Below are 24,132 nucleotides of genomic sequence, written 5' to 3' on the forward strand. Positions count from 1 at the left end.
GAAGAATTGATGCTTTTGAATTATGGTGCTGGAGGAGACTCTTGAGAGTCCCATGGACTGCTAGAAGATCAAACCTATCTATTCTGAAGGAAATCAGCCCTGAGTGCTCACTGGAAGGACAGATCGTGAAGCTGAGGCTCCAATACTTTGGCCACCTCATGAGAAGAGAAGACTCCCTGTAAAAGACCCTAATGTTGAGAAAGATGGAGGGCACAAGGAGAAGGGGATGACAGAGGACGAGATGGTTGGACAGTGTTCTCGAAGCTACCAACATGAGTCTGACCAAACTGCGGGAGGCAGTGCAAGACAGGAGTGCCTGGCGTGCTCTGGTCTATGGGGTCACGAAGAGTCGGACACGACTAAACAACTAAACAACAACAATATTGCCACTCACATCAGTTTTGTGGAGGAGTCTACCCTTTTATAAGTTTTTGCTTGCTGGACTCTGTGTCCTTTGACATGCAGAGCATCACCACCTCCAGTACACCCTCCTACTGACCTTTCCATAGTTTGCATCCAGAACTGTTTTGCACTAGTTCTCCCATTGCACTGGTTCCCTCCATCTGGCTTCAATTAGGCCCACTTCATACTGTATATATCAATGCTTTCCTTTAAAACCAAGCAGAAATTGTGTGATATTCTGTACAATACACTGGCTAGTCCCTTGCTGGCTTTCTACCGGCATACCTGCTATTGTTGCTTATTCAGTTAAAACCCAGCGTTGAATGTAAAAACATTAAAGGGAAGGGCACTGTTGCTTAACAATATTTACCAAGGGTGAAGCTATGAAATGCAAGTTGTTCAAGTTTTTGATCTTTTGCAGATCTCAGCACCAATGCTCCTGAAGCTTTTACTTGGACATAATCAAAGCATTATATTAATACCAGCCTACATGATGGTTGTGCGCACAACCACAGAGGAATGATATCAAAATAGTCTCTTTACAAAACTAATTCAGCCACTAGTTTCCATGTAAATGTGAACACAGGGCTGTCCCTAGGGGAAGTGTGGCACCTGGGGCAAATTACACTGTGTGACCCCCATCTTCATCTCTCCCTGCCTACAAAAGAGGGAAGCAGAGGAGGGAAAATGCTAAAGCTCAGTGTTTGTCATAGCTTACTCACACAGTGAGGAACGAACCATGGTCTTCCATTAGATCTGAAGTAGGCATTAGAATTGGGGTATGAAGTCAGAGCCTTACTGAGTAAACTTAAGAGTTTCAGTAGGTTTATTGTACACAAATCTACTTTTAATTCCCATTGATACATTTTCATTTTTAATCTCAACACATATTTTTACTTTTTTTTGTTTTTCCCTCTCACATACAAAACATGTTAAGCTTTTCCTGAGGTACCGTACTTTTATCCTCCACTAATCATCATAGGATAGCAATATTAATTTAGAAAACAAATACTGTATTATGACCCACAATTCGGCTGTCTTCTGCTTTCAGATAATAAGTAACAATTTGTTCATGCTTTCCCCAGGGAAATCTTGTGTGCTCTGTCACTATTTCCCCTGAATTAAAATATATTTTCTCAGATGCCAAAACCTCCCTATAAGCTTGTGCTCTTTGCCTGCCCCTTACACATACACTGTTCAGATGTGGAAGTAGCTTAACTTTAGATAAATTAATTCACACAGTCTCATTTGGGGAAATACAATAGCTCAAGGCAATGGATTAATTGTCATTGTGATTACTGTGTGGGATGCAGTTACAAGTTTCAGTGGCGGCTATTGGGGATTTCCTGTGACGAAATTAGCAACAGAATGCTTATCTTCCCCTTTCCACACTTTTGGGAACTTTCATAAACTTTCATTTGTTATTATTTTAAAAGAAATATATTTTTGATGCCCAGGGCTAGTCCTACAATTAGGAAGAATGAGGTGACTGCCTCAGGTTGCATTTTGTTGCGAGGTAGCAGTGGTGGTCCTCTATCCCCACAGCTGTACTCTTCTGTTAAAGGCAGAGCTCTATGTGCCACACTCCCCTAACTAGCCTGGTACTCTCAGGTGCAGTGGAAGACACTATTCCACTACTGATCCAATTAGCTTCTGTACATGGAAAAGTGGAGACGTCATATTGTCCTTTGCTTCAGGCAGGAAACTGTCTTGAGCCAGCCCTGTGGAAAATCCCAATGCAAGAATTATAAATCAACTTTTACTTACCTATATCAATACGCTGCATAATTATATACTTGCTTGCTCCTAAGTAAGCCCCACTGTGAAGCTTACTGCCAAATAGATTAATACAGGCATGGCCAAACTTGGCCCTCCAGCTGTTTTGGGACTACAACTCCCATCATCCCTAGCTAACAACACCAGTGGTCAGGGATGATGGGAATTGTAGCCCCAAAACAGCTGGAGGGCCAAGTTTGGCCATGCCTGGGTTAATATAAGATTGCAACTGTCCTGGGTTCGATCCCCAGCATCTCCACACACAAAAAAATAATGCAACTGTATGTCACTGAAGCTCTTCCCTCAGCTCTCAATAGATTCCCTACCATTCTGTGAAACTGTAAGTACTCCCTCACTTTCATGGGCTACATTGACATGTAGGCAGATTACTAAAGTGAGGAGGCTTATTCTCATACAGTAGAGGCTCTTAACCTCCAGCCTATGGATGCAAAACACACCCATGCAATAAAATCAACTGTATGGAAAAATTTTGTGCATATTTGCATTTTTCCTAGGAAGTGGGTCTGTAGCTTTAATCAGATTCTCAAATGAGTCTGTAACCCAAAAAAGGTTAAGGACCACTGTCATACAGGATATCTATGCTCTTCCAAGTTGTGTGCAAATTAATGGATTATTGTGCATTGAAAAGAACTTGAAGTCAAACATAAAACTGCAATCTTAAACATAATTACTATGCACATTGAACACAGTAGGATATACCTAAATGGAAGCATGATTGGAGTGCATTGAATTATGTTGAATTATGCTTTGACTGTGCAGTCTTATATACTTATATACTATTAAACTGGGGAAGATTTGCTTACTGTTGGTGGAATCCTAGTGGGTTTGGTAGAAATACATTATAAATGGCTGGTTAATATGGTTGCAGAGGTCAAAATTATTGAACAGCTGCTTCGGTGAACAAGGGGGTTTCCTATAGCTTTATTGTTCCTGAGTTACAGGTGCAGTCCAGTCCTATGCATGTTTACTCAGAGATAATTCCCAGAGAGGTCAATAGTATATTTTATACACAAGGTTCTATATATTAGGCAACACCCTATACGTACTTTCCATTTGTCACTAATATATTTAGTCTGTCACATATTGCTGTTTTCCACCTTTAGCTTGTACGTACTGAAAGAGCCATATTTCAGAAGGTCCAAGCAACATGTCCCAGGACCTCATGATTTAAGTGTAGTCCAAAATGCTCATTAAAACAAATGTCAGCTTTCTAGTATCTTTATACCTTCTCTCGTGAACAGAACCCCCACCCCCCTCTTCTAACCACAAACATATTTTCTGTTGCTACGCAGCTGTGTGCGGTTTCTTTGTATTCTTTCTGCAGCTACGGTATTATCTCCCTCTTTCGCCCACTGGCTCCCGCGAGTGCCAGCCGGGGACATTGCCTCCGTCCGCTTCGCCTTCGGGAGCACAGGCTGGAACCGCCAGTAGCACGGGGCGAGCCCGTGTCGGGGCGTCCTATCGGTGAAGGAGATGGGCGGGACTAACCAGCGAGGACCCAATGGCGGCGCTGCGGAAGAAGGGATCCGAATACCTGTGCGCATATAAAAGCTGCTGCGTGCTTGATTCCTCTTCGCTTCCACAGTATGGCCGGCGACATTAGCTAGCGCTCGCTCTCTGCTTTTCTCTGTAACAGGGGAACACACGGACTTCAAGGAACCGAACCGCATCGCCTGCACGCCTGCCTACTCCGCACTTCTTTCCTTCCATCTCCCTCCTTCCCCTACCCCAAAGGACTGTAACAACCCGCCACCTTACCCGCCACCGCTCTCTGGTATATATATCTATATATATTTCTCTTATAGCCTAATATAAGATTACTACCCCGTCAAAGGTGAAATCTGTTCGGGACGGGCTGAGACCCGGTGAAAGCGCCGCGGCCCGGAAAAGCAGCAGTACCAGCCTTGGCCGGTGTGTAGGTGAAGAGGAGGGCGGCGGCAGCGGCAGCAGCAGTTTGGTCGGGGGTGTCTGTCGTTTTAATTTCTGTGGTTGTTGGTTTTTGCGGAGTTGTCTCACCATGATGGAGGAGAACGGTGCACACTTCTTCGAAGGAACTGAGAAGCTACTGGAGGTGTGGTTCGCCTGGCAACAGCCCTCGCCGCAGGAGCCGCATCAAAGCAAGGGGTCCGGCGATCTCCGCACCATCCCCAGGTTAGTTGCTCGCGAGGGGAGAAAGGAGGGAGCCAGAAGGGCCGACCGGAGTGGTGGCGAAAAAGGGGAAGGTCCGCTCTGCTGGAGGGCGGCCGGGCGCGGGAGAGAAGCAACATGGATGGGTTAGTGGCGAGAGGGCGGGGGGAGCCAACATGCCCGACTGGTGGCGCACATGCACTGGCAAGAGGACTGCCGCGATGCCGGCTCCGCTGGGCGGGAAGTGAACGAGGCTGGTGGCCAGCAAAGGGGAAGGGCATGGCGGCTGCTCCATTCAGAGCGCAGCTCGATATGTGGATGACTGTGTGACGGGAAGGAGGGACAGTGCGGGGCAGGCCCTCGGCCCGACGGAGAGGGAGGGATACGACGGACATTGAAGTGACGCGTTGAGTTTCGCCGGCTTCTCTGGGCGTTGACGGGCGGAGGGGGGGCACGAGAACGAACAACCGCCAGCAACGTCCCTTCTCGGTACGTGAGCGGGCCTTGCTTCCATGCACGGCCGTTGGCGGGCAGGCCTGCGTCCGAGTTCAAAGCAGGCCGCGCAGCCCTAGGAAAAAGTTGGCCGAGTGGAGGAACTTGGTGGTGGTGGGAAGAACCGAGGTGACCTTGCACGGGCGGAACGTGACCTTCCGCGCCGGCCCTTTTAAACGACCTTGCTAAAAAGGTGCCTTCGGGAGAGCTTCCGACTTCAGCTCAGCCCGCGTGGTTCCTCTCTTCCCCCACCCCTGCTCTGAGGTAGCGCGGAGCGATGGGCCGCGTGCCATCGCCGTGTGTAGTCGTTGCCGGCCGCCCTAGTAATGGTCGGGGAGGGCGGGCAGGCAGGGGAGGGCGGCGGTTGGCTGGGCCTTCGGGGAAGGGTGGGAGGAGCGTGAAACCTTAGCCGCGCGCGGGGCCACCGGCAAACCTGCCCGCCCGTGTATAAGCGGCGTCTACGTCTGAAACATATTTCGTGTGCGAACTGGGCACTGCCCGCGGCTGAGAGCATGTAAGCTCCTAATGTAACGTGATGGCGGGGCACGTGTCTAATGCCTCCGCACGCTGCACCGGCGGCCCCCGTTACCCCGGTCTCGCCCCGGCGGGAGGGCGAGCGAGCGAGCAGCCTTGCGTGCCTGTGTCGTCTCCGTTGGCGCCGTGGTTCCAACCTGGCCTCGATAATAGCGGACCAAATTCTGACGGAGCAGGCACTTGGTTGCCTCTGTCAGCCCCAGAACTTGGCTTTGTGGAAGAGTTAATCGAGTCTGTCAGCTACCTGTGAAATGACGCTTTTAGTGGGCCTTACTAAATGTTGCGGAGCGTTAGCCCTCACACCGTCTTGTGTTCAGCTTCTGACTGGGGCATGTCTAGTGTTGTGGGCCACATAGGGTCGTTCCGACGAGAGCAGTGGCTGGGGTGGCTCTTATTTGCGCGATTGGCTTTTCTCCTATTTGGGCACTGGGGCTGGGAGAGGCCCCTCCTATCTTTTGAAAAATGTGGCTGGAACCGAGATCACACGTGAGGCTTCTGGCTCGCGCCCCAGATGTGGTGGCCTCTCCTTCCCCATTGACAAGCTCAGGCCAATGAGATTGCAGTATCATTTTAAGGGCTGGGCCTGGGCCTGTCATCCAGTGGGCATTTCAGGAATGTGGAGGAAGCGCCAGCTCAGCCAACAGAGTAGTGGGGGGAAGGGCTGAGCCCTGCACAGCATGAAATGTACATGTGCTTGCATCTTCCTTGCTTTGTGTGTGAAAGGGACAGTGCTTCCTTGACTAGTTTTTAGTTGAACTTTGAAACATAGGCCTTGTTAAGCATAGGAACCAGAGTGGGAATTAATGACTGACAAGGTTAACCCACTCTGGTTCCTATGCTTAACAAGGAGTGTTAATTCCCACTCTGGTTCCTATGCTTAACAAGGCCTATGTTTCAAAGTTCAACTAAAAACTAGTCAAGGGAGCACTGTCCCTTTCACACTTGCTGAAACAAGACAGAGACAAGCGATGGGCAAGGGTGTGTGTGTTCAAATCAAGTCTTCTGGATAGCTCACACTTCTATAAACAGCTATTTGAGAATTCAAAACACACCTGGACTCCTATGGCAAATTAGCTGCATTGTGGTTGTCAATCTTGTTTGTCAGTGGTATTAAAATAAGTTTTGGCCTAAACATACATAAACACCCAAGATCTCCCAACATTGGTGAAACAATTTTTTGTAGTTTTGGATATTGTGTTGAAACATTTAATCCTAAAACAAGTTCAACTTGTTGATCCAATCTGATCCATGTTGATCCAATCTGATCAACATGGAGTCCAGATACAAGTAATATAGTTGAGGTTATGAAACTTCCTTTAAGACCTATACTTTTTAGGAGATTATCTAAACCTGGTATGTTAAAAACAGCTTTTTAAAAACAGTAGCTCTTGTAGTAATAATAATTTTTGTTATTTATACCCCAGCTATCTGGCAAGCTTTCACCTGTAACTTGGATATAATACCGTAGTACTGGAAACACATACAACTGCTTTCCTGTTTTATGGAAGACTAGAGGAGCAGGTGTGTGCCCCTCATAAAGAGGCATAAATGAAAGATGTAAGCCATGCATGAGAGCATTTCAAGTGTGTGTCCCTTTTGTATATGAAACACCCTAAAGCTCAGACAGAATCAGCATCATGCAAACCTCTTAATAAACACATTACATCAATCTCCCCCTTGTTTGCAGTGTGTTTCCAGTTGGCCAAAAATCTAAGACCATGGCAGGTTTCAGAAGTCAAGAATACTAGTACAGAAACTAAGTTAAACCAAGATCTACACATATACCTTAAAATTTCACATAGTGGACAGGGGCAGGGACCGCTGTGGATCACTAGTGAAGTTTATCTGTACTATGATTCTTGCATTGCAGGGGGTTGGACTAGATGATCCTTTGGATCCCTTCCAACTTAAAATTCTGTACCTTGGTTTAAGAACAGCCCTGTTTATGAACTATTCGGTATACAAACTCCACAAAACTGGAAGTAGTGTTTCGGTTAGCGAACTTTACCTCGGTCTATGAATGGAAGCCAAATGGTGGAAGGGCACCGGCAGTGGGAGGCCTCATTAGGGAAAGTGCACCTCTGTTTAAGAATGGCTTTAGTTTAAGAGTGGACTTCTGGAACGGATTAAATTCGTAAACCGAGGTACCACTGTACCGTGTTTCTCCAAAAATAGGACACAGTCTTATATTTATTTTTCCTCAAAAAACCCACTATGGCTTATTTTCAGGGGATGTCTTATTTTTTCCCTCCTCCTGCCGCGGGCGGCATTGCTGCTGCGCCTATCACTATGTTTTATTTTCGGGGTATGGCTTATATTCCTTGAATGCTTAAAAATCCTGCTATGGCTTATTTTATGGCTACATCTTATTTTCGGAGAAACAGGGTACATAACTTGTTTCCAGAATTCTAAGGTTGCAGTCTTAAGGCATTGGGTGTACACATTTTATTGCGTAGGTGGGCTATAACACACCTAGAACAGCGGCTGTGTATTGTCCTTTTGTCTTGTTTCTGGCAGCTAGTGGAGAGTCCCTGAGGTTGTCTTTGGTCCTAACCATACAAATTTCAAAAGGGACAGACTTCAGTATTGCACTAAACATAACCAGGGTTTTACCCTTGGCACTCTCTCCACGTGTGCTCCTCAGCAACAGGTATTCAGAGGCATACATTCTCCAATAGTATAGCCATTGATTGCCTTATCCTCCTAATTTGTATAATCCTCTTTTAAAGCTGTCCTAAGTTAGTGGTCATCACTACATCTTATGATAGGAAATCCCATAATTTAACACTACCGTGTAAAGTACTTCATTTTGTCTGTCCACGATCTCTTGATAGTTCTTCGAACTGGCTCTGATTTTAAGGGAGTGGGAAGGTTGATGTACAGTAGCAGTCATCTTGAAAGAGTTTTTTGCTTGAACAAGCTCAAAGTACACCCTTAGCCACCCCCAGCCTCTCTCACCACAAGTGAATAGTAAGAGAACTCGTACAAGTTACGCTGACACAGCCCCCCCCCAACTGAGTAGAATAATAGAAGCATAACCACCTGACCCTACCCCACTTACCATTCCCCCTCTTCCCCCTTTCTTTTTTCTTCTTGTTTAAACCGATTCATGAAACAAGAACTTGTACATTGACCACTAATAATGAAACATATGTTGTAGATATTTTTCCACATTTATTATGCTATTTTTGTGATATACAACTGACATGAGAAAACTTTGTACACTTATTTGTATAACATTATACTTGTTTATAAAACCCAATAAATAAATAAATAAAGTGCAAAGTACAAGACAGCAGAGCGGGATGGGCTTAAATCTGTCACCACTCTTCTGCACTTGTTTTGTGGAAGAGGACACATCACATTCTGCTTGATGTTACAGAGCAGATAATGTTGGTGGCAGGGAGCAGAACTTGTACTCGCCACTTAACAGTTCACTTGTCTGGAGCCTGGAGAAGGCTACTGGCTGTGTCTTGGAGAGTTTTGGAAAGCAGCAAGGTTCTCACTGTTTCCTGAGTCTTCACTTCATTTGGTGTGAGGGGGATTTGTGCCTGCAGTTATGCAAAGCTAGAGGTATTCCCAGCTGCCTGGGAGGTTCGTGTGATATCACAGACAAGACGCATCCTGCAGCTTTGTTAGTCAACCATCAATAAGTTGTGGACCCCTGAAAATTATGGTTCTGCTGCAGTCAAAGTTGTTAAAAAGTGTGAGCCACTGACTCCTGCTTCTTATGGGTGGGTCATTATGCAAAGAAAGAGCAGAGTGAGGTTGCATTATGAAGGAAGTGCACCAGCATGTGCAATGCACCCTTGTGGTCCTCACTAGCATAAAGTTTTCTCAATTCCACCTCCTTACTAAGCAAGAAGTATGGTGATCCCTCATTCTATTGCTCCTTCTGTAACTCCAATGGAGCAGAATGTTTTTCCCCCAGTATAGCATTCCCTTCCTTTAGAGCTGTTCATGAGAAAACTGTCCAAAGGAAAGCAGAGCAATACATTTGGACCAGCTTGATTGTAGGAATTGCCAGAAGGAGGTGTATAAGACTTCTTATGGGGACTCCACTTTGGATTTGTGTAGGATTTACTCCTCAGACTTTTCTTGTCACATAGATGTTCTGCAAGGCAGCAGGTGCAGATTTTCCCTCAGGTTTTAGTCCCGGAGCCTTTTTCATGGATGAGTATAGCTGCAAGGCAGCGGAGGTTTAGGACCAGAGTTTTCTTTCTCCAGATCTTACTTAGTAAATGCTGAGCAAATAAACAGAACTTAAGCTTACTGTCTGCCAAGGCATATGTTGGAAGCCAATATGTCAATGGAACTGATTACAAAGTGTTATTGGGATATAGAATGAGACGTCTCATAGAACTCAACAGTTCTGTGCAAGACAAGAAAATAAAAAAGCTTTTACCTCTGAAACTGCTTAGTATGGACAAAGGTTTGTTACATTAAATCAAAACCTGATTCTTACTGAAAAAATTGGTACAATTACTCAGGCAAAAGTAAATCCCTTTCATAATTATGATCTAAAACTCTACCAGTCTATGAATAGTAAGAAAACTGGTAAGGCTAAATAGATGTTTTTTGTTCTAAATACTGCAGTAGCAAACATGCTAGTAACTGGAACCCAAATGCTTGTCCAAACATTCTGATATAAAAAACTACCGGTAAGCCTATCATGCTATAGGCAGCTATGACTTAGTTATGTAGGTTATGTGCACATTTGATGGTGTTTCAGTATTTTTATGGTACTCCATTAAGATATCCTAAGGGTAGGGTTGTCAAACTCTTTGGGACTGGACACGCATTTGCAAACTGGATAAACTCTCATTGGTACACCACCCTCTGCTATATATATTTCTAAAACAGTGGTGTATATCTGACCACTACATCATGTTAATTACAGCTAGTTTTATTGACACTATTTCATTTTGCTTTTGCACCTCTTCATTGTACTGGATACCCTTTGCATGCATTCCATTTTACTTTTAGAGGGAATGACATTCATCCATGACAATAATAATTAAGGGAATATTGGAATTGGTGCACTGGACAATTGTCATATTACTTGTGTTTCTGCTTCACTCTGCCTGGGCACATCTCCCCTGCCAAAAAAGCAAGCAACAATAAAAGTCCATGATTGATAGTTAATAAGCAGACATGAGTAGTTTATTTTCATCTAGTGCAAAAGAAATGCCTATGTTTGGGAGGAAGAGGTGTACATATTTGCATTTGAGAAATAATCACTTTAATTATTTTACATAGAAAAATCTCATTTTAACTCAAATGTACCCAAGAAAGGCACGGTAATCAGTTCAGAGATCTCTAGGGAAAACATTAATATTAACCTAGTGGTTGTTCAAAGAAATAATTATAAATATATTTAAGAAGCACCTTAAATATAATTTTTTAAATGAGCCTTTAAAAGCAATTTACTTAGCTACCATGCCGAAACTTCCATTTGGTAACACTTTTGTCTACTTTTTGAGACAATTTTTCATACTTCCAGTTTGTGACAAACCTCATAACTGAATGAGACTGTTTTAGTTCTTTCTGTGTCCTTTCTATGGTGATGTTTTCCAGGTTTGCGAAATGTTTTCAATGTGCTGTGAAGAGTGGCTTGGACTATAAAGCCTTGAAAGATGCACTTGTGTTCACCAGATGGCAGTGGCAGAAAGCCTGTAGTCCTTCAGATGTTGCATTCCAACTTGCATGAGCCTCAACCAGCATGGCCAATGGTCAGGGATAGTTGAACAACATCTGGAGGGCAACAGGTTTCTCATCCATGCCATATAGTGTCACATTGCAGTGTGTGAGGCCATAGCCAGGCCAGAAAGAGGCTCCTATGCTGAAACTTCAGGCTTTATTCTGCTTTTGCAACATTCCTATATTCTAATTCTAAAAGCATGTGATGGCTTGTAAAGTGGTAATATTCAGATACCAGTAGCTTTGAGTGCCCAGATACCGTACTAAAATTCACACATAAAAATGTTTTACAAAAGAAAAAATGTTTTGCAACATGTTGGATTGCAATCTACTATTACTCTTTTATTTAGTTTAAAAGGCCATAAGCAGTTCTAACTAAGCCATGCTGAGGCTCGTCATTATGTTACTACTCATATAGTTAAACAGAATCTACAAACCACTTGGGAAGGAAACTAAGGCGGTGGACACTACAGCTATGGACTTGTTTATACTACCTGTTTATGACTTGAAATAGTAATGATGTAGTCGTATTAGATTTCTGCTTGAATTAAAATTTTAAACTTTACTCTCCCTAACAGGTTTGAGTGGGACAAACTTTTGGAGAATGTGCATTGTTTGATCATAAGTGTGACAAAAACTGACAAGCAGGAAGCTTATGTACTCAGGTAAGCTCACAAAGGTTAAACATAGCTTTTTAGAAACAATCTCATCACTAAGGTTCAAAGTTATGTATTTGCCTGATAGGTCTGTTGGCTTTACTATTCAGGAAAGATCTTGGTGGTCCAGTAGAAAACTCAATGAAGTCATGAATTAATGTGCTGTGGTTGTACATGAGGAAAAAGTCAGTGTTGAGAAATATACTTACTATTTCCAGTCTTGTGTACCCACTTATAGTGTTTTATGCAGTTGTGATCACCACAGCTTTTTTTTTTTTAAAAAAAACACCTTCATAGCATACTCTGCTTTGCTGTTCGTAGACATCCTTGTACAAATGGAGGCAGCTGGAGGCAACCTTCTGCTATCAGTTCCAAATCTAAATGCTTGCTTGGAAAAAAACTAGCACCAACTCAGCTCTGCAGCTACCCAAATGGTCTCCGATTGGTACAGTTTGATAGTTCTGATAAAATTATTCTCTGTCGGGCTGCATATGTGCTATGGCAGGCTTCCTCAACCTCGGCCCTCCAGTTGTTTTTGGCCTACAACTCCCATGATCCCTAGCTAACAGGACCAGAGATCAGGGATGATGGGAATTGTAGTCTCAAAACATCTGGAGGGCCAAAGTTGAGGAAGCCTGTACTATGGTATAAACATTGTGATAGTCTTTTATTGCCACCTCTTGGCTACAGATAAGGTAGAGTTGCTTGGATACTCAGGGGAGGGGCACCCCAGAACAGCCCCCTGTTAAGAGTTTTGTTGGAGTGTGTAGCTGTGGAGAAAAGGAGCCTATCCAATTCCCTTTTTGTTATATTTTCATGCTATACGTATACTGTATGAGAAGTTCATCCAAACATTCTAGTGCAGTCTTGTGGTGGAGGTTAAGTCAAGAATACTGACTTGACCAAAGTCTGATTATTAGATTTGTAGTCAAGTTGAGATTTGGATCTGGTCCCAGCACTGAAGCCTCTCTACCATGTTGGTTTTCACCAATACAGAAGTCTTAAACTGTTTTGGCATCTTCATTTCATTGTAAGGGATGGCAAACTAGATGAGATGTTGGAAGATTGTGAGTCGATTGTCTGCGGTGTTTTTTCTAAGAGGAAAATGCAGAGGAAAGTCAGATCAGAATGGCAATACTACAGTGGGTGGTAATCCTTTTGAACATGCTTCAAATTCAGTATTTCAGAATTAAATCATTTCCCTTTGAAACTAGTATTTGTCTGATAGTGGGAAACATATATGCACTTCTGTGTTTAAGATGGTATACTGTATAATGCTGTCATTATATTCCTTCCCTGTATTTGAGGCCTCCACAAATCTGCATGTTAAGGACAAAAGACTCAGCACTGTAGAAGCTCTCTTCTCTCCAACAGGGAGAGGAGCAATTTGTCAGGTCACAATGTTGATGCAGGCAAAAGGACTGCAGGAAACTTGGCTTCTGCCTGATGCAAAGCCCATTGTGGAATGATACACCCCCATCCAATCTTTAGGGAACATGCCCAGGGATGTTTCCTAAGAACAGCTTTCAGTGAACCAACTCTGTTGGCAAATAAATTTTGAGTTTCCCAAAGCTACCCAGGTATGAAATGTTTCACTACCACTTATATTTTGTTTTTCAGTGAGAGTAGCATGTTTGTCTCCAAGAGACGTTTCATTTTGAAGACATGTGGTACCACCCTCTTACTGCAAGCACTGGTTCCCCTGTTAGAGCTTGCTAGAGAGTACTGTGGGTTTGACTCGATTCAGGTAAGATACCCAGAATCTCATCCTTATTATGTTATAGCTGCATTGAAAGGTATATTAACTACTTATGTGTGGTGGTGGTTTACATATTTAAGGAAGAGAAGTGTAGAGTGCTAAACCTTGATTCAGTGTTGTTTCTATGGTTAAAGCTTCAGCAGACATCTGAATACAGTGGTACCTTGGGTTAAGAACTTAATTCGTTCTGGAGGTCTGTTCTTAACCTGAAACTGTTCTTAACCTGAGGTACCACTTTAGCTAATGGGGTCTCCCGCTGCCACTATGCTGCTAGCATACGATTTCTGTTCTCATCCTGAAGCAAAGTTCTTAACCCAAGGTACTATTTCTGGGTTAGCGGAGTCTGTAACCTGAAGCGTCTGTAATCCGAGATACCACTGTACATTGATTCCTGGATCCTGCACAAGAATATTCTTAATATTAATGTGTTTATTGGAGTGAATACAACATCTCTCACAAACCAATACTAGCAGGATGGCAACTCATTGCCTTTACACATGCAGGTTCCATAAAGTAACATTGCCTGTGTTTTTATGTACAAGCAGAATAAGCTGTGGGAGAGCCATGCCTACAGTAAGGTCAAACTGACCTTCTGGTCTAATGCACGACCAAAAGTTGTTATGGTTTGGTTAAAGATGGTGCATATTGTTCTTATCCATCAGTACAGTGGTACCTCAGGTTAAGTACTTAATTGGTTCTGGAAGTCCTGAAGTGAACTTTTCCATTGAAAGTAATGGAAAATGGATCAATCCGTTCCAGATGGATCCGCAGAGTACTTAAATTGAAAGTACTCAACCTGAAGAGTACTTGACCCAAGGTATGACTGTAATTGGTTCTGGAAGTCCGTACTTAACCTGAAGTGTACTTAACCTGAAGCGAACTTTCCCATTGAAAGTAATGGAAAGTGGATTAATCCATTCCAGACTGGTCTGCAGAGTACTTAAATTGAAAGTACTCAACCTAAAGCGTACTTAACCCGAGGTATGACTGTAGAACATATGGATGGCTTGCTGGAACGTGCACAGTTCACAGCTGTACAACAGATCTCTCTACTTGCCTAGCCCCTTGCTTCAAAAGTTAACTTTACTTCAGTGTGATCTTAATCAACAAGTTTTACTAAGGTTCCTGAGCACTGTTGGCTGCATGGCCTCTTCTAAAGACTATTTAAGCAGTTGGGAATAATGCACTCATGAAAGTATTTTTCTGTATTTACAAGAAGAATAGTGTGTGGCACAATATGACCTTGTTGCACTGGGCCTTGCATCGTAGTCTCAGCATGTAAAGAGCGCTCTAGGGAGAGGCTCTCTAGAAACACTGCTCCTGACATCCTGGTGGTCATTCTCTCTCACTGCACCTTGGAAATTGGCAAGCATATTGGTAGTGCTTTCCAAAATACTGTACAGTCGAACCTCCGTTTACGTAACCCTCTGGTTACGTAAACTTCGGGATGTGTGCTGCAAATCCGGAAGTATTTTAGCAGGTTTCATCATTTGTGCATGTGTAGAAGCGGTCCTCAGGTTGCAGTAACCTCAGGATCTGACCTGACCTCTGGAACGGATCCCGTCCACAACCGGAGGTACCACTATAATCACTTTGTTAATGTACACATCAAAGTGCACTATAACATGCTAAAGCTATTTCAACTTGTATGTGCTTATGGGATCATTGAATAGCACTAATCCACATTAAGAGGAAGCAATACATATTAAGATAGTGTTCTTTGCTATCAAATCAATTCATTGTATCTTGTTCGGGGTAGACATTTGTGTAAGCCTAGGGTTTCCAAGCTGCATAATAGTAAAGTAGATTGATGGTGTATCGAAGCAGCAAAAACAAATGTTGGTAGCCAAAGAAATTAATACCCAGTACAGTGGTACCTCGGGTTACAGACGCTTCAGGTTACAGACTCCTCTAACTCAGAAATAGTACCTCGGGTTAAGAACTTTGCTTCAGGATGAGAACAGAAATCATGCAGCTGCAGCAGGGCAGCAGCAGGAGGCCCCATTAGCTAAAGTGCTTCAGGTTAAGAACGGTCCTCCAGAACGAATTAAGTTCTTAACCAGAGGTACCACTGTACTGACAATCAAGGTTATGGCCTTCTGTGAGCCCTTATCATTGGACTCTCCTTTATTTGACTTACAGTGAAGGGAATAGCTTGGTGTAACAAAAAGTGTTGCCAGTTCTTCTGGTGACCCCCAACCCCTGCATTATCTATATGCAGTTGCCAATCTATATTTTAAAGACACCACTTACAATCTTTGCAGATCATTCTTATATATTATATGTGTCAAAACTGATGTCAATGTTTTGTTTTTGCGAAGTACTGTAGTGCATTCATCTTTGAGTTGACAATAGATTAAATTCTAGATAAGGAAAAGCCTTGAGCAGAAGCATGTGTTTAATTTCCTTTTGATCCTAATGGAACTTTTAAGGAAAGCTGCATATTTAATTTCACCCCTCTTATTCTTTAGAGCTTCTTTTATTCACGCAAGAATTTCATGAAGCCTTCCCATCAAGAGTACCCACATAGGAATTTCCAGGAAGAAGTAGAGTTCCTTAATGAAATATTTCCAAGTAAGTGAATGCGTATTTTTAATGGGATGCTTGTAAATCATAAGCAACTGTCCAAGAGGCTTATGCACAGTGGGTTGTTGAAACTAGCATGTAAACCAATATAAAAGCATTATCATGCTAACAGTGCAGCTTTGCCTTGATTAGAAGTGATATAGTCTGAGTTGACCAAAAGATGTAAAGAACCTGACTCTTACATAATCTACTCTTATGTAGACTTTCACACCTAGTCAGAATTATGGTGTGATAAATGTAATAGGTTTATACAGTGTACACAGTTTGATGGGTATCCGATATTTTTATGTGTATCCTTGTGTGATAATACCCCCCTTGTCTTCTGTTGACCATAAGTTCAGAAAAGGGTAAAAGAAAAAGAGTTGCATGGACAAAGAGCTATGTAGTTCTAGCAAATCTAGTAGATTGCTTGGCAGTGAGGCATGGCTGTGTCTCTTTTGCAATAAAATGGACAACCTATGCCTATAATAAGTAGTCAGAGCTTAGCAGCTTTGTAAGCAAAGCACAGCGACAAATCTCCAGTGCCAACTAGTAATATACTAATACCTTTTTTTTTTTTGCTGCAAACCAGTGATGCTGGAATAGGCATCCTTTTTGTTGTTGTTAATAATGAACTTACAAAATGGAAATATTTACAGGGGTTGGGGAATCAGTTTGCAGAAGTTTTCTACCCCACATCACTGCTACAAACTGATGTATGGTGTGAATTACTCTCATTATGTCGTGGAAACTCTTATTTAGACAATGGAATTAATTTTGAGCAATACTAAACATTACGTTTCAAAACAAAGATGACTGTCCTTGTTTCTAAGCTCTATTCCTGGTCTTGTTTGCTTTTTACAGATGGAGCAGCTTATTGCATGGGTCGCATGAACTCTGACTGCTGGTAGGTTTACATTGAATTATTACTTTATAATCTTGAGCAGTACAAATTTGACTTTATGTATGTATGACTATATAATCTTCTCTGATTCCCTGCCCCCTGTAAACAGGTACTTGTACACTCTGGATTTTCCAGAGAGTCGGGTCATCAATCAGCCAGATCAAACACTGGAAATTCTGATGAGCGAGCTCGATCCAGTAGTTATGGACCAGTTCTACATGAAAGATGGTGTTACTGCAAATGATGTCACTCGTGTAAGTGTGGATTGTCTACTGTGAAGGAGAAGAACAGAGACTAATACAGTTCCTAATATGTAGGACTTTTGTTTTCATCAGCTCCTCATTTGTAAAGCCGTTAGGCAAATCCTTTCCTGATTGCCAGCTAATTTGTCTGTAAAATAGGAATGATACTTAAAGGGTTTTTAATGCAGGGAGTAGAAAAGTTTTCCCACAATTAAAACATGCTAAGCAGGCTTTTAGTTTTAACCAAATTTAAGCACAAGTTATCGCGCCACTATAAGAAAGACATTGACTTGTTTTAGGGTTGCCTAGTCAACAATAGAACATACACTACATCTCTCAATGCAGACACCATTTGATCTGTTTAAAATACACATGGTGAAATACATGCGCCTGGAATAGTATTCTCAGCTACTTAATTGGCTTCTCCAAGTGAAACTAATAAGGTTAATGAATAGCCAAACATCTAAATCCTTTAACTTCTTTGAGAGAGGAAGAGAGGCACCATGGGTGAAAAGAAACTGATTCATCAGATGTACATTAATCAGTTGAAGGAGTAGTCTACACTGAAGCTTAAATATGAGCATGCATTTTAAGAAAACTTTGTTTATATGATTAGTTTTAATTTATCTTTTTAATTTTTATGTACACGGCTTAGAAAACGCCAGCTACATAAATAGCTTAAATAAACAAACACTTTCTTGGCTTTAGGTGAGTGGAATTCGTGACCTGATAACAGGTTCTGTCATTGATGCTACATTGTTCAATCCTTGTGGATATTCAATGAATGGGATGAAAACAGATGTGAGTAACTTTTTTTTGTATTCGTTGCAATGAGAATTCATTTATAAACGGTTACCATGTTGAGATTCTAACTTGGTTCCTTTATTTTTTTTCTAGGGAACTTATTGGACTATTCACATCACTCCAGAACCAGAGTTCTCATACGTTAGTTTTGAAACCAACATAAGTCAGACATCCTATGATGACTTAATTAGGAAGGTCATAGACATTTTTAAGCCAGGAAAATTTGTGACAACCCTCTTTGTTAATCAGGTACAAACGTTTGTATTACTTTTAGTAGGCTAGTTTTGGCAGCCAGAAAATCCCAAATGATCCAGCTATCCACAAGCGCTACAGTAGTAGTAGTATTTGTAATCCAGAAAATGTTTACCTAGTCAGTCTACTACAGCAAAACCAGTTTTGTGGCATCTTAGAGCATTTTATTTTATTATCGCATAAACCATAATAAATTGGAAATGCCATAAATGGCACATAAAAGGCTGCTTCCACACAATCAACTTTACTGTTTCCACTACCATTGCCAAGTCCTATTCAGTGTTCCCTTCCCCCAATGGCCGTAGTTTTTGCATCTTTGTTTTGTTTCTTCAGAAAATGCAAGTACACTGATTTAGAAAGAAATGAATAACAGGTTTCTTCTGGCTGCAAAAAGGAGACAAAATATGTTTTTGTAATGTTGATGGTCAAGAGAAACAGGACAGGAGCTACTTTAAACCACACCAAATGTTAGAGGACCCTAACTGATTTGAAGGCTATAATCCAAAGTATGTTTTCCAGATTCAAATTGAACAGTAGTAAACATTCATGCTTTTGCTGACAGAACTGTAGATTTTTATGGGGCCACCACTTGATTGCAAAAGAGGAAGGCCTTGAGTTTTTCGGTGTCCTCCTGTGAAAAAGAACTACAGACTGAACAGTGTATTGTGATCTAAAGCTGACAAGTCTAATGCCTCAATTGCGATCGACCAGTCGATTGCTAGATGGATTTTGGTCGATCGCACTATGGCCAGGCAGCCATTGCTTCTTCACAGCCAGGGCTCTGCTGCGGGAGAGAGAGAGCTGCGCCTCCGCTTTTGCCGTCATGTGAGCTCTGGAGCATGTGCCTTGCTCTGCTAAGGAAACTGCTCTCGGCTGAGTGGCCCTTGCTGGGTGCCGCAGGGCCACGCTCGTGCAGTGGGGAAGAGGGTACAGCAGTTCCCCTTGCGAGTAAAGGAAAGTGGGGCATGGGGGTGCCAATGTTTCGCATTCAGGACAAGGCTGGATAAAAGGAGAGTGCCTTTCCTTCCTCCTCCATACAGAGCGGCCTGTGGCTTAATCAGCTGTAGTCTCCGTTTGGCCAATACATGGAAGAAGGCAATGGAATCAACCGTGAATCCGTGCTAAGGAAAGCAAGGGGTTTTTTTCTGGCCATCAACAACTGCTTACCCTCACCCCTAAAGAGAAGAAGTTGAGGAATGGCAATGGGAGAGTGTGGTAGATGACTGCCAGTTTTATATACTGGATAGTAAATCACAGCCTACTTGAAGTTGGACATGCCTGATCTAAGGGGAAGGATAGGGGAAGTAAGACATTCTTCAAGCAAGCCTTGGAAGACTAAACAATACAATACAATACTGGATTGCATTTTCATTGGTGTTATGCAAATAGTCTAGAATAAAAGATCCAATCATAGAAGATTTAGCACATCAAGATAAACTAAGAGATAGTCTGTAATGAACTAGCCATTCCTAGTTTCAGTTGATCCCTAGTCCTAAATATCAACATATGAATTCCAACTTAATATCTTCACATTATTAATTTGCTTACTAATTCATTAGTTGCAAGTAAATCATTCCCTTTTTAACTTGCCTCATTTTGCTGCTTTTGTACATAACAAATCTCTTTGGAGTTACAACAGCCAAGGGATTATAAAATGTCTGCCCCTTTCAAACTCGTGTGCACACATTTTCAGGTGTGTCATGTCACCCAACTCTTAAATAGAGCTCTCGCCCATTATAGTTTATGCCATAATTAATTTTTAGGTGGCACAAGACTTGGTTACAACAGACGAACATGGTTACCCCTCTTAATTTGTTAGTATTGAATATTACTTCTACCTTCAAGATTCGTATATCTGAAGAATATCCTTTTCTTTTTCTATTAGAGTTCAAAATGTCGCACAGTGTTTTCTTCAGCCCAGAAGATTGAAGGTTTTAAGCGCCTAGATCGCCAGATTGCTCAGTTTAATGACTACAACTTCGTGTTTACCAGTTTTGCCAAGAATAAACAGCAGAGTTGATTAAGAGAAATGAAGAAAAAGCGCAAAAAGATACCCAATAGAGGAGGTGGTGGTTGCTTTCTAGTTAATGATACAAGGGGCCATATTTTTCATATCCACCTCGTAGTTGCAGAAAGCCCTAAATGTAATCATAGTATAATTTTCAATTGTATGCATTATTATATCAAAAAAATAGATATATTGCATGAATACTCTCTACTGTGTTTAGGTATTCTATTTCACTTTTGCTGTGAAATTGAAATGCATGTAGAAAAATGTTACTGTATGAGACTCTACAGCATTTGTAAAAATTCCAATAGGATTACATGCAGTATAGTTTTTCTCAACGTATCACCAAAAATTCCCCACAGACAAGGATTTCGTCCTCATTAGGATTTCCCATGGACCTACTTATCTGAAACAGTTAGTTGTTGCCTAACTTTTTTCATATGTATGCTGTAATTTAAAATTAAAAAAAAATATCTTGAATTTGAGCGATTTCTAATTGACATTTATTTTGTAACTCTTTGATGGCAGATTCAAACTTTTTGCAGTTTTGAAATACTGAGACTGGTAGAACAAGACTACTTACACATGGTAGACTACTTCACTTTTTAAAATTTGAGACTAATATAAAAATTATCACTCTAGGTTTGTGTATATTTTCACAACCAGTTGAAACAATATACTGGGGTTTAACACGCTAGCTTTTTACTTCTGGAAACTTAATTGCTCATTGATCATTTTTATTTTGATCAACTTTTTTCAGTTTGGGCAAAGACCATTTCTGTTATGTGTTGGTCTTTTGTTCAAAGGCAACACATAGCAACTGGTGAAAATTGTTGAACATCCGTGTAAGGGTACTTACACAATTGTGACAATATAGACTAAGCTGATTCTAGGCATTTGACAAGCTTCAAATAGTTGCAGCATTGAAGAATCCAATTGGTTTGGAGCTTGGTACTTACTGGTAACTTGGCAGGGACATCTAATGGAATGTGATTCAAACTACTGCACAAAATGGTTAGTTACCATTTACTGTGAAATAAGGTGGCTCTATTGTTGCATATTCAAACACCACAAATCCTTCCACACTGTGACTGACGTCCTGTGACAGCATTGTGCATGTGATATTTAAGCTGAACTTAATAATATTGTGACTTCATCTGTGTTTCTTAATTAACGTGTGGTTCCTTTTTACAAGATGTGGAAGGCACTGAGTGATTTGGCTGCAGGAGGCAAAATATGAGGAGCCTAGACAGTCAAGTACAACACTTTATGCACAACTTTTAATAACAGTTTAGGCATGGAAATACCACTTCATGGATATAAACTTCAAGCTTCTGAGACAGTATATTCAAGTAACCTTGGAAATACTGTGGGATTTCAGCTGTTGAGACCAGGAAGTCTGTTACAAATTTGACACTCATCTTTGCTATGTTTTTGATTCTCTGAATATGACAATATTTTGTTCCTTCTGTATTTATGAATGAAACACTTTTTTAGTGTTTCTAGGCTACTAAATCTGCTTGGTTGGATATCAAGTGGTTGAACACATTTTTATTTTTAAGTAGATTTGTTTTCTACCAAAATTACCAATTTTGCTTATAAGTAGCACCTAACAGTTTAGGGTGCTTTAGATTTTGAGGACCAATTTTTCAAATGGTTTTTGTTCTTGAAAGAGTGCCTCAGGTTGACTTGAGGTCTGCTAGACTGAAGTTCCCTTCAATAATACCGAAAATGTAGATTCAGGTAAACAGCCTTGGACAGAAAGAAAGCAGCTGAATTGGGTATTTGTAAACACTAGGGCGAACAATGGAGGGGGTGATGTTTGGTGTTAAATCTTCTCTCTTGTGGTGTTAGACATGGATCATTAAAATGTACAAAAATATATCTGTACCTGAAATTGTAATGCTTCAATAAAAGTTTGCTTTCTAAGCTCTTTCAATGAGTGAATGTTGTTTACCCTGACTTAGATAATTCTATTTTGAATTCATACATGGCAACTTCAAGCCTTGACTAGGTTAAGTTCTTGTCTACCTCCGGACAGCCCCTTGTATGCTAATATACTGTGATGGGGAATCAAATGTCAGGGTGACCCAGGACGATTTAAGCTTATTGGAAGCACTAATCCTGCTAATCAACTACCTGTCTGTACTATTTTTAATCAATGCAAAGAGCAGACTATTAATGTAAGCTTGTTTTTAGAATGAAGGCACTTCTTAAATAGCAGTTGTGTACAGTCCAAAGTGCAATTGAATGTTATTAAGCAGGCATCCCCAAACTTCAGCCCTCCAGATGTTTTGGACTACAATTCCCATCTTCCCCGACCACTGGTCCTGTTAGCTAGGGATCATGATAATTGTAGGCCAAAACATCTGGAGGGCCGCAGTTTGGGGGTGCCTGTTCTTAAGGGTGTGTGTGATTATATTCTTACAAAACACTCTGCCATTGCTTATACAGTAATCTATCATGAGCAACTCTCCCAAAAAGGACTGACAAAAGTCAATACCTTTCCTTATGGTATTCAATAGAAAAGAGAAGTTTGATCATGGTGATTGGGGGGGGGGCAATTCTAGGGTGGCTGAAGTAGGCACTGAGCAGTGCAAAGCAATGTTGCTTTAAATGATTACTATAATTAGTTCGCCTACAACCAAGTTGGAATTGCCACTACTTTTTGCATTTTAAATCCTGCCCTAATTTTGTCATCACCTACACATGTATGTATGCCTGCATATGTATGCAATCTTAAGTGGTTTCTGGTCCACAAAGATCTTAACAAAGCTAGTTACAGGTAGGTAGCCATGTTGGTCTGCCGTAGTTGTAACAAAATTTAAAAAATCCTTCCAGTAGCACCTTAGAGACCAACTAAGTTTGTCATTGGTATGAGCTTTCGTGTGCATACATCTTCAGATACCAGCTGTTATTGGATGTCTTTAATTGCAACTTCAATGCTTGGTTGCAATTTGACCCAATTATAGGTAGTGCTCTGATAACGAGAGGAGTAAACATACAGAGGAAATGGATGACTGACTGTAAGGTGTGAAAAGCTATCGTGTAGTGGTTAGAGTGTTCGACTAAAACCTGGGAAACCAGGATTCAAATTCACACTTGGCCATGAAGCTCACTGGGTGACCTTGGACCAGTCACTACCTCTGCTTAACATAGCTCCCAGGGGATTAAATAAGGGGGACAACCATGTACACCAACTTGAGTTCATCTGAGAAAAAAGATAAATAAGATTGAATCATTGCTGGCAGGCAGCAGGGGGGGGGAATTTAAAATTACAGATGGTAAGCACTTAATTGGAAACTTGTTGCTGTTGGACATAGATAATAGAGACTAACATCTTGGAGGTATTGCTAACCTGTTGTGGATAGCACTTAAGAATCCATCACAGTAATGGTGTTTATATCAATACCCTTACATTGTTGTGTACACAAGTTGCCTTTTAACAACCTATACAGTAACATTAATATGATACCTGTGGCTTTGCCACTACTGGTAGCATTCTTGACTAAATCATAATGAGATGGCTTAATATCAAATACACAATAAAATAAGAACAATCAACTCCTTATTCTCTCATTTCTTGTGTCAATCTCCACTTCCTGTATGTATCTCATCACAAATAAATGAATAACCAGCTTCATTATTATTATGAATGTAATGTCCCATACTAGCCTTGTTTTGGTTTGGCTTTTATGTGTTTCATGAAGTTCTATTTTGTTATTTTATTGAATAAATATACTTTCAGAAAGAATAATTATAACATCAGGATCCCTTCCACAAGGCATCTGCTGGTAGATAGCCCATTGTGAGGGGAGAACCCATAATCGCCATGAGCCTGCTGTCATCATGGCTGGTTTTATCCATGCCAGCCTCCTGGAAATGTTATC

General features: G+C 41.5%; 1 protein-coding gene and 1 long non-coding RNA gene across 2 annotated transcripts; one reads left to right on the top strand and one right to left on the bottom strand.

Moving 5' to 3' along the window:
* Positions 1-1,210: 1,210 nt before the first annotated feature.
* Positions 1,211-4,184, bottom strand: LOC148686242 (uncharacterized). Its single transcript, XR_015949312.1, has 2 exons — positions 3,734-4,184; positions 1,211-2,123 (listed from the first exon to the last, which is right to left on the bottom strand). It is a non-coding gene; the product is annotated as an uncharacterized LOC148686242 (long non-coding RNA).
* On the top strand, positions 3,791-22,175 carry AMD1 (adenosylmethionine decarboxylase 1). Its single transcript, XM_035109075.3, has 9 exons — positions 3,791-4,350; positions 11,631-11,717; positions 13,329-13,455; positions 15,939-16,041; positions 16,897-16,939; positions 17,046-17,190; positions 17,887-17,979; positions 18,076-18,231; positions 20,120-22,175. Exons 1-9 carry the CDS (start codon positions 4,217-4,219, stop codon positions 20,252-20,254), a joined length of 1,023 nt encoding a protein of 340 aa, XP_034964966.1. The 5' UTR covers positions 3,791-4,216; the 3' UTR covers positions 20,255-22,175.
* Positions 22,176-24,132: the final 1,957 nt, after the last annotated feature.

This window comes from Zootoca vivipara, chromosome 3 (genome assembly GCF_965207765.1).
Source record: "Zootoca vivipara chromosome 3, rZooViv2.hap1.1, whole genome shotgun sequence".
Lineage (NCBI taxonomy): Eukaryota > Metazoa > Chordata > Lepidosauria > Squamata > Lacertidae > Zootoca > Zootoca vivipara.

Bases quoted from the DNA above. Each gene is read 5' to 3' on its own strand.
- AMD1 (XM_035109075.3), top strand. From the start codon at position 4,217: ATGATGGAGGAGAACGGTGCACACTTCTTCGAAGGAACTGAGAAGCTA. The intron at 16,042-16,896 runs GTAAGTGAATGC...TGCTTTTTACAG, and splicing joins CCTTAATGAAATATTTCCAA to ATGGAGCAGCTTATTGCATG. The intron at 17,980-18,075 runs GTGAGTAACTTT...TTTTTTTTCTAG, and splicing joins TGAATGGGATGAAAACAGAT to GGAACTTATTGGACTATTCA.